Raw genomic sequence first — 11,777 nt, 5'->3', positions numbered from 1 at the left:
AAAATCGTTGTGGATTGTTTGGCCTATTCATGTATTAGTTCAGAGCTGATGAAGGATGGAGATGCTGAGGTTCCAGTTACTTCTCATGCATTTTCCTGTCCTTGTGTCAGTCATGGTTTTATATTGGGAGAGTAAAGCAACTATAATTCATCCCACAATTAGGAGAGTTGTGGGTCAACATTTAGTTACCACTTTTCCTGATTGGATGTCTGAAATAAATTTCATAATTAGTAACAACAGAAAAAGATTCTCTTCTTCCATCTGTTTAGGGCATCTTTGATTTCCTTGTTCCTCAAACTGTAGATCAATGGATTTAGCATGGGGATTATAACAGTGTATAAAACTGATGCCAACTTGTTTTGACTCAGGGAATCACCAGAGTTAGGATACAAATAAACAAAGATACCTGAGCCAAAGAATAGAGTCACTGCTGTCAGGTGAGAAGCACAGGTGTTGAAGGCCTTGGACCTGCCTTCAGCTGATGTGATCTTCAGAATGGTGGCAACAATATAACCATATGATATCATGATAACTGAGACAGATGTGAGTCCGAAGATTACTGTGAGCACAGAAGTCATGATTTGAAAGAAAAAGGTATCAGAGCACGATAGGTTTAGCAGTTGGGGAAGGTCACAGAAGAAATGATTGATGACATTTGGCCCACAGAAATGGAGCTGAAGTAAGGCAAACCGTTGGATAAATGAGCCAAAGAATCCAGTTACACAAGATCCTGCCACCATCTGGACACAGAGGGTGGGCGACATGATGGCGGTGTAGAGCAGAGGATTACAAATGGCAGCGTATCGGTCATAAGCCATGGCTGCCAGGAGACAGCACTCAGTCAGACCCAGGCTAGAGAAGAAGTACTGCATAGTGCACCCCACAAAGGAGACGGATTTCTGCTTCTTGAAGAAATCCGAGAGCATCTTGGGTGCTATAGTGGAAACATAGCAGATGTCTAGCAAGGACAGGTTACTGAGGAAAAAGTACATAGGTGTGTGCAGATGGGAGTCCACCCTGATGAGCGTGATGAGGCCCAGGTTCCAGCACACTGTCATGAGGTAGGTCCCTAGGAACACTGAAAAAAGGACAATGGTGAGCTTTGGAAATTCAGAGAATCCCAAGAGAATGAATGTCATAACTGCTGTACTGTTCCTTCCCCCAGCCATTGCATTAGTAATTCTAGGATCTGTAGACAAAGAAGAGAATAAATCTTTAAGTCAGCTGTTATCCCAATTTCTATTATCACCTTCTACTCACACTAAAAACAAAACCAAGAGAAATATTGAGCCATTTTAGAAGATATAACTCTATTTAATGTTGCCCCTAAATAGTTACAATGGTCCCGTGCATCAATATGCCCACATGTAAAAGAAGATAATTATGCTTTTCACTGTTAAATCACCAGGCTCTTACAAGGACAAAAGAAAGTATAATAACATTTGGAAAGCTCTTCTTAAAGATACTTTAGAAGTTTCAGGATATGATTAAAGGGATTATAACTCCTATGTATAGCTTAGTGACTAAAAGCATGGCCTTAGATGTCACATAGTTATCTTTGGAATGTGGTTCTGTTATCTGGGAGCTTTAGGACTCTGAATATGTTGTCTATTATCTTTCTACCTAGTTTACTTAATTGACAAGACAAAGATAATAGAACCTACCTCATATGGTTCAGTCGAAGTGAAATTAGTTCAGTTATGTACAGTGTCACTTGTGCAAATAGTAAGTATTGAGTGAAGTTGTATCATTAGCTAATATCTATGGAATATAGTTTTGAAGCACTACTTTGGTTTGTGAAAAACTTTTAAAAGGTCAGCCTGGTGGTGGGTGTTAAGGAGGGCATGTATTGCATGGAGCACTAAGTGTGGTACATAAACAATGAATCTTGGAACACTGAAAAAATAAAATTAAATTAAAAAAATAAAGGATTGGTCATGCATATAACATTCTCAGACTACAGTGGGATTAAGTTAGAAATCAGTAATAAATTGGTAATTGAAGAACCATCATATTTGGAAACTACCACATATTTCTAAACTATTCAGAAGTCAAAAGTACATTAGAATAGAAATTAGAAAACATTTGTAACTTAAATATAATGAAAAATACTATTCACTAAATCTTGTGGATTTTTTAATTGAGATATAATGGGTATATATAGGATTTCACTCATATGTGGAATTTAAGAAATAGAACAGATGAACATAGGGGAAAGGAAAAAAGAAAAAAGAGGGAAGCAAACCATAAGAGACACTTAACAATAGAGAACAAACTGCTGGTTGATGGAGAGGAGGTGGGCAGGGGATGGGCTAACTGGGTGGTGGGTATTAAGGAAGGCACATGCTGTGATGAGCACTGGGAGTTATAAGTAAGTGATGAATCATTAAATTATACACCTTAAACCAATTTTACCATATATGTTAACTAACTAGAATTTAAATAAAAACTTGAAATCAAAAAAAGGAGAAAAAAGGAGGTATATATATACAATGGAATACTATGCAGCCATCAAAAGAAATGAAATCTTGCCATTTGTGATGACATAGATGGAACTAGAGGATATTATGCTTAGCGAAATAAGTCAATCCGAGAAAGACAACTATCATATGATCTCCCTGATATGAGGAAGAGGAGATGCAACGTGGGGGTTTTGGGGGGTAGGAAAAGAATAAATGAGACAAGATGGGATCGGGAGGGAGACAAACCATAAGAGAGTCCTAATCTCATAAAACAAACTGAAAGTTGCTGGGGGAAGGGGGGTAGGGAGAGGGTGGTGGGGTTATGGACATTGGGGAGGGTATGTGCTATGGTGAGTGCTGTGAAGTGTGTAAACCTGGCGATTCACAGACCTGTACCCCTGGGGCTAATAATACATTATATGTTAATTTTTAAAAAAATAAATAAATAAAATATTTTTAATAGCAAAAAAAAATTTAGCAATGGAAAGGGAGATATAATTAGCTCCTGAAATTGTTACAATGGATATGCTAAATAATTTCATGTCAATAAATTTTAAAACTTAAAATGTATAAATTTCTAGGAAAATGTAACTTGCCAAAAGTGACTCAAAAAGGAATCAGAAATCTGAATATTCTATAAACACTAAAAATTTGAATCAATACTGAAAATCTTTCCATGAAGAAAACCCCAGGCCCAAATGGTTTAATCAGCAAGTTGTACCAGGAATAAAGGAAAACACGGGGTCCCTGGGTGGTTCAGTCAGTTAAGCATCTGCCTTCGGCTCAGGTCATGATCCCAGAAACCTGGGATCAAGCCCAAATTGGGCTCCTTGCTCAGCAGGGAGGCTGCTTCTCCCTCTCCTTCTGCTTGCAGCTCCCCCAACTTGTGCTCATTCTTTCTCTGTCAAATAAACAAATAAAATTGAAAATAATAATAAAGGAAAACAGTAATTCCAATTATACACAAAACTTTCTAAAGTATAGAAATTTACACCAATTTCCAATTCATTTTTGTGGGACTATCATAACTTTGTACCCAAACGTGACAAGAATGGAATAAAAATGAAACAGTATAGCCATATTGACTTGTGTACACAGATTAGAAACATCTTGAACAAAGTGTTGACAAACTGAATCCAACAGCATATAAAAATAATAAAGCATGAACAAGTTGTGTTTATTTCAGAAAGGCATGGTTGCCTTAATATTAGAAAATCACTTATTGTAATTCACCACATTAAGAGATTAAAGAAGAAAACAATATAATCATCCTAATAGATTTAACTAAAAAATTCATTCATGATTTAAAAATATTAGCAAATAAGGGAACTATTTTAACCTTGCTGAGGATATCTTACAACCAACCTCAGCAAATTATATTGTAATGGTAAAATAATGAAAGAATTATCAAAGAGTTCAAAACAAGGACATAAAGCTCACCATCACATATTTTATTAATCTTTGCCTCAAAGACTCTAGCTAGTGAAACAAGGGCAGAAAAACAATGAAATTTTAAAAAGTCAACTTTAGTGAGGTATAATTCACATACAATAAAATATATCAATTTTATGCAGTTGACAAATTTGCTCACCCATTAGCACACCACCATAATCAAGATGTAGGACATTTTCTTCCTTCCAAAATATTCTCTTATGCCTTTTTAAAATAAGTCCTCTCTCCTACCCCCTTAGGCAACCACCAATCTGTTTTCTGTCACTCTATGTTAGGGGACCTTCACTAGATTTTCGAAATAAATGGAAAATAATTGTATATACTCTTTTATGTCCAGTTTCTTTCATTTAATATAGTATTTTTGAATATTCATATAGTTGTGTTCATCAATAATTTGTTCCTTTTAGTGTCTGAATAATATTTTATCATACATATATATACAACAATGTGTTCATCCATTCACCTGCTGGTGGATATTTGAATTGCTTCTAAATTCTAGCTATTATAAGTAAATCTTTTATGAATTTTTATGTGCAAATAATGGTGTAGACAAATGCTTTCATTTTGGGGTAACTACTTTGCAGCTGACTTGCTGGATTATATGGTAAGTGTTTAACTTTAAAAGAAATTGTCAAATTGCTTTCCCAGTATGTAATTTTTTAAAAAGTTTTATTGAGCTATAATTCATATACCATACAGTTCACCTGAATGTGCCATTTTCACTGCCAGCAACAGCTATGAGAATTTCAGCTTTGAGGATAAGATAGAAATTATATTTTTATTATCTCCATGGGCTCTGGTTGCTTTTGTAGAAAATCCAAAAAGAAACTAAATAGCAATATGAGAATTAATCATTATTCCCACATGATCTGAATGTCTATGTAAAAAGTAAAAAAAGACTGTATAAATATCTCATTGCAATGAATGAGCGTTTAGCAAAACCAACATATAAAAAATGATGTTCAAAATCAAGTTAATGAAAGAAATCACTGTCATAGAGATTAAGTTCAGGTTTGAGGCAGCAAAAAAAAAGGGGGGATAACAATATACTCTGAAAACACAAAGACAGAAAGAACAGCTTTTTGGAAAGTAGATAAAATAAAGGACCTCCTGCGTGTCTCAGTTGGTTGAGTGTCTGACTCTTGGTTTTTGCTCAGGTCATGATCTCATAGGTTGTGGGATTGAGCCCCACCTTGGGCTCCATGCTCAGCATAGAGTCTGCTTGATATTCTTTCCCTCTCCCTTTCCTTCTCCACTACACTTCCCCTTCTCTCTAAAATAAATAAATAGATCTTTTTAAAAAATAAAATAAAATAATACCCCCCAAACAAAAACCCAGTCAAGAAATAGGCAGAAGTTATGAAACAGACATTTCTCCAAAGAAGACATAGAAATGGCTAACAGACCCATGAAAAAATGTTCAGCATCACTCATCATCAGGAAATACAAATCAAAACAACAATGAGGTATCACCTCACGCTGGTCAGAATGGCTAAAATTAGCAACTCAGGAAACAACAGATGTTGGGGAGGATGCAGGGAGAGGAACTCTCTTACATTATTGATGGGATGCAAACTGGTGCAACCACTGTGGAAAACAGTATGGAGGTTCCTCAAAAAGATAAAAATAGAACTACCCTATGATCCAGCTATACATTACTATGTATTTACACAAATCATACATAGTGATTTGAAGAGGCACACACACCCTAATGTTTGTAGCAGCAATGCACAATACCAAAACTATGGAAAGAGCCCAGATGTCCACGGACAGATGAATGGATAAAGAAGATGTGATACACACACACACACACACACACACACACACACACACACACAAGAATATTACTCAGCCATCAGAATGAAATCTTGCCATTTGGAATGATGTGGATGGAGCTAGGGTGTATTATACTAAGTGAAATAAGTCTGTCAGAGAAAGACAAATATCATATGATTTCACTCATACATGGCATTTAAGAAACAAAACAGATAAACATAAGGGAATGGAATGAAAAATAAAATAGGATAAAAACAGAGAGGGAGACAAACCATAATAGACTCTTATCTATAGAGAATGAACAGGGTTGCTGGAGGGGACTTGGGTGGTGGGATGGGGTAGTTGGGAGACTGGCATTAAAGAGGGCACTTGGTATAATGAGCACTTGGTGTTATATGTAACTGATGAATCACTAAATTCTATCCCAAAATTCATAATACATTATGTGTTAACTAACTTGAATTTAAATAAAACAAATAAATAACAAATAAAAGAACTCAGAGGTCACCATATAATTAGCTTGTCTCATAAATGTCTACCAGAAGATGCACTTGAGCCAAAAAGTGCAACAACAAAACAACAAAAATGGTATATGGAGAAAATACTGTGATCATAAATACCATTTTACTTAAAATCTTACCCTTGTATAGATACAGTCAGTAAATAAGACTGTAGAAAAAACACAATAAAAAAGAATTTTTTAAAAGTCCACATCTTATTTCTACAACTTACTAAACTCTATGCCCAGAGTGTCACTAAGTAATACATGAGAAGTCTCAAATGAAATAATGATTTCTACAATCTGGGGAAGAGGGAGAAAATGGAACACAGACAAATTAGAGACAGGAGCCCCCTGCCTTTTGCCCATTGTCTTGCACCCGGACAAGTTACCCAGATTCATCAAGCTGGGTTCTTCTATGTTTTGCTTTCCTAGCCTTTGTAATACAAAGGCAGGGGAGGGAACCACCTGCACAGCTATCCCTCTGATCTTTCTGCAGCTCACCCATCCAACCTGAAAATTATCCCTCTAAAGCAGAGTTTCTCAACCATGGCTGTACATTAGAATCATCTGGTGAACTTTTCAAACCCTCATGGATCAGGCTGCACCTCAGATCTTAAATCAGCATTGCTGGCGCTGGGAACCAGGCATCAGTATTTGCTAAGCCCCACAGGTAATTTCAACATCAGTCTCCTTTCAACAGGTATAAAAATTGCCCTGAGCGTCTGCTAATGCACAGATGACTGGGCCCTACCTCCAAGAATTTCCTAGATAGTAGGTCAGGAATGGAATCTGAGAGTTTGCTATTGGAACGAGTTTTCAGGTGATGCTCACACGGCTGGTCCCAATAGTATACTTTGAAAACCACTTTTCTAAAGATTAGATGAATTAAGTGACAGTTTGTTGCTAGAGCATGGGCAGCTGTTCTGAAAGCCAGTAGAATGGTTGAAAGCAGTTGTATCTTAGGAAAGCAAAATCACACTCAGCACCTACGTTTTTTTTTTGTTGTTGTTTGTTTGTTTTTATTTATTCATTTGACAGATAGAGATCACAAGTAGGTAGAGAGACAGGCAGAGAGAGAGGAGGAAGCAGGCTCCCCGCTGAGCAGAGAGCCTGGTGCGGGGCTTGATCCCAGGACCCTAGGATCATGACCTGAGCCAAAGGAAGAGGCTTTAACCCACTGAGCCACCCAGGCGCCCCAGCACCTACGTTTTTTGTAAACACCTCCAATGGCTCACATACTATAGAGGAGGGACACATGTTTGTTAAAAGAATGCTTCAGCATTTTTCAGACCTTGAGATTAAAATAATGCCTCCAATTGATATTACTATTTATTTCTATCAGTGCATAAATCTTCCAACAAGGTAGAACCATGATGGATTTTCTTTAATATTGGAAAATGATCACAATCATGGGACCAAAGGAGAAATTTAAGAGGTTCTTTTACTCACTGAAATATTATCATACCATTTTGGGGAGAAATTATATTCCTGTTATTTATAAAAAAACAAAAACAAAATAGTCTCTTATGGTTTGTCTCCCTCTCTGCTGGAGGGAAAGGGGATGGGTGTATGGGATAACTGGGCATTAAGGAGGGTGCATGTTGTGATGAACCCTGGGTGTTATAAGCAATTGATGAATTATTGAAATGTACATCTGAAAATAATGATGTATGATATATTAGCTACTTGAATTTAAATTTAAAAAACCAATCTTCTATCGTTGAAGGAGAAGGAGAGTTTGAGTTTCTCTAAGACAATACCTGGAGCTAAAATGGGGAAAATATCCAGTGTCTCTGTGGGCATCTCTGTGTATCCTTACAACTTCGGGTGAACCAGCCTCAGGGGTTAGGGGATCCAGAAATCCTGAGATGATAACTTTCCCTTGTAATCTGAGGGTATTGCCTTAAAGGAGATTGATTTAGTATAGTGATAAATTGTGTCACTGTGATTTGTAATGTTCACAGTAACAGGTTAGAAATTACTGCCCGGGGGCGCCTGGGTGGCTCAGTGGGTTAAGCCACTGCCTTCAGCTCAGGTCATGATCTCAGAGTCCTGGGATCGAGCCCCGCATCGGGCTCTCTGCTCTCTAGGGGAGCCTGCTTCCTCCTCTCTCTCTGCCTGCCTCTCTGCCTGCTTGTGATCTCTCTGTCAAATAAATAAATAAAATCTTAAAAAAAAAAAAATTACTGCCCGGTGTAAACTTCTTAAACTTCTTAAGTTAGCAAAGTTGTTTCTCTTTATGCGCTCCTTGCAATTAGGGAATGAAGGAAGAAAAGAAGGAAGGAAAAAGTGGAAAGAAGAAGGAAAGAAGTTCATATTTAGAAATTTAAAGACCAAACCACTTAAAAGTTAGGACATGCTAGGGAACCAGACCAATGCTAAGGAACATTATATTAAAAGTTTCTGTGTCTTTCATCTTTATTTTCCTAGTTATTAACATTGAACTATTTAATCAAGTTTATAAGTTGCTTAAAGCTTCAAGATGATTCTTAAAGTTTAAACAAATAAGAGTAGGTAGGGTCAAAAGATCACATTGGTCTAGTATCAACTGTAGCTGAAGTAAGTGACCTCTTGCATCAACTATTACAATGATTAATATCCACTTTATTTTTTAAATTTTTTATTTTAATATCCACTTTAAAGATGGGTCTGGAAAGATGGCAGTCAAGGACAATTTTTTAATATTTCCAAAATCTATATAAATTGTATATTTATGCAAAATAATGCCATCGAATTGCTTTGGAATAAAATTGTATCAACTCCCTCTGGCTACTGCATTTCAGGCTAAGCAACAGTTTCAACTATTCCTAATGAATATAAATGGGAAACTAAATTAATTACTGAGAAGCAGAGTATACTTGGCTCCACCATTTACCAACTTTATGATAGTTAGCAAATCACATCACCACTATTTGCCTCCATTTCTTCATCTGTAAGGGAGGAATGACCATCACCTCATTAGGTTTTTGTGAAAACCTATTTAAGTATGGTATGTAAAGTATGTAGTAGAGTACTGGTCACAGTAAGCTCTTGAAAATGGGTTTTATAGTAATAATGATTATATCCTAAAGGTGTTTTCCAAAAAATTTTTACAGGGAAAAAGTGGAATTATATGGTAATGAAAATCTGGGGCTCCTTGAGCTATCAGAAAACCTCCATACCCTCCACCCCTCATTCTACCCATTTGTCAATGACCGAAATTCCATGGGAGATGTTTTTCTTTCAGTTAAAATACCTTGGATTCTGTTAACATTCAAATACTCTCACGGTGATAGGGAAGAGGGAGTATAGTTATCATGAGAAAATTTAAAAAAAAGTAAAAATAGTCATTGAACCTGGATGCATGAGGTCTCTGAATTGAATGCATAGGAAACCAGGGTTGCACGAAGAAAGCAAGCCAAGGGTGCCTGGGTGGCTCAGCTGGTTAAGCATCTGCATGAGCTCAGGTCATGGTCCCAGGGTCCTGGGATCAAGCCCCACATCGGGCATACTGCTCCCTCTGCACCTCCCCCACTCATGTTTTATCTCTCAAATAAATAAGTAAAATCTTTTTTAAATAAAGAAGAAAGCAAGCCAAATTTTCCCATTCTGATTTTACCCACCCAGGTATTGTAGATGTTCTGACAGGTATATTTTGGTGAAATCCAAGAGGCACTGCTATCATGGCTGCCTTGTCCTGGACCTGTGCCTGGACCTGTGCTGTCTTCTTGACTGCACCCTATATGCCCAGATGTGCACAGAGTTCTCTAGGGATTTGAAGGACACAAACATCACAAGATGAGCATTTCAGGACGGGTATGTTTACTTCCCCTAGGTCCTACTAACCATTGCTTCAAGAGAGGTGCTTCCAACTCAAGATTTTCTTAAAGGTCTCCTTAGGGTCTAGTGTGGCAAGAGAGGAGGTAATTAACAGAAGGCATTGTTGGCATCTAATTAGTCTCCAGAGTGAGGGATGGAGAAAACACATAGAGAAATGTTCCCAGCTGAGGCCATTTCTCCGCGCCATCATGTGCCCCTCATGACCTAAGTGAATCAAATTCTAATTTTTCTTTCTAGACTTTCAGAATCAGGAGCTCTACAAGGGGCTCTTAATGCAGGGAGATCATATCATTTATTATCCAAACTGAACAACTTTGGTCATGAAAAAAGAATTATTGATAATCATGTCAGGACAATAGGTATAAATCAGGATTGTTCCAGGCAAACCAGATCGTATGCTCACCCAATATATGAAGCCTTTATCAAAACAATCATTCATTGTGGTTTTGGTGATAATGTGCTGAGGCTCTGGACAGACCTGCTTGGGTTGAATTCTGACTTTCTTACAAACTGTATGACCTTGACCCTTTTACTTAATCTCACTGTGCTAATCAGCAGAATGGAGGTGATAAAAGAACAACTAGCTGAAAGGGTTGTGGTGAACCTAAATGAAGTAAATCTGTACAGTGCTTGGGAGTGCTCAATAAATGTCAGCAATCTTCATTGTTGTAATTTCCCCATTTTTGTTTATATTTTTACCAAAAAAAGTACATGTTATATACACAATTCCCTGATATTCAGCTTTTGTTACATGACATTATTTTTATTTTTATTTTTTTTAATTTTTAAATTTTTAAATAAACATATAATGTATTTTTATCCCCAGGGGTACAGGTCTGTGAATCGCCAGGTTTACACATTTCACAGCACTCATCATAGCACATACCCTCCCCAATGTCCATATCCCCACCACCCTCTCCCGTCCCCCCTCCCCCCAGCAACCCTCAGTCTGTTTTTTGAGATTGAGTCTTTTATGGTGTCTCCCTCCCGATCCCATCTTCTTTCATTTTTTTCTTTTCCTACCCTCCAAACCACCGACATTGCATCTCCACTTCCTCATATCAGGGAGATCATATGATAGGTGTCTTTCTCCAATTGACTTATTTCGCTAAGCATAATAAATACCCTCTAGTTCCATCCACGACATGACATTATTTTTGTATGTGTTTAAAACTTTATAAATTATGTTTTAATAGGCTATATAATGTACTGTTCAAATTTTTAATTTAGTTAATGGTTTTCTTACTGTATCAGACCTTCTCTATATATTTTATTTTTCCCCATTTTATTTAATTTTTTAAAATTAACATATAATGTACTATATTTTATTTTTAACAAAAGAAGTGAAATCCAGATACTCCTGATATCACAACCTTAACTATAATATATTATAGAGAGAGAGTTAAGATAGCAGAGGAGTAGAAGATCCTAATTTTGTCTGGTCCCTGGAAATCAACTAGATAGTTATCAGATCATTCTGAACACCTGCAAATTCAGCCAATGGGCTGAGAAAATTGCCACAATTCTACAAATACAATATCATACTATACTTGCTTTTTGTTTTTAAAAATTGAACCTATTGTTAAAAGCAATCAAATACAGAAAGCCATGTAAAGATATATGTCTTAATGATTTACATGGAGATCACTTTTGTAGCCACCACCCATGTGAGAAGAGAACATTTTGCTCCCTGCCTCAGAAGTCTTCTACATGTTCCATCCCAGTGGAGCCCCTCCTTCCCACCTAAAGGTAGTTACTATTCTGAT

At 36.9% G+C, this 11,777-nt stretch overlaps 1 protein-coding gene across 1 annotated transcript; it reads right to left on the bottom strand.

Moving 5' to 3' along the window:
• Window positions 1-227: 227 nt before the first annotated feature.
• LOC111150186 (olfactory receptor 1440-like) lies at window positions 228-1,169 on the bottom strand. Its single transcript, XM_022507586.1, has one exon. It carries the CDS (start codon window positions 1,167-1,169, stop codon window positions 228-230), a length of 942 nt encoding a protein of 313 aa, XP_022363294.1.
• Window positions 1,170-11,777: the final 10,608 nt, after the last annotated feature.

Source organism: Enhydra lutris, unplaced genomic scaffold (genome assembly GCF_002288905.1).
Source record: "Enhydra lutris kenyoni isolate GAN:26980312 unplaced genomic scaffold, ASM228890v2 scaffoldscaffold22, whole genome shotgun sequence".
Taxonomy (NCBI): Eukaryota; Metazoa; Chordata; class Mammalia; order Carnivora; family Mustelidae; genus Enhydra; species Enhydra lutris.
Note: the sequence above shows the minus strand (reverse complement) of the source record. Positions and strands in the feature narration are given on the sequence as shown.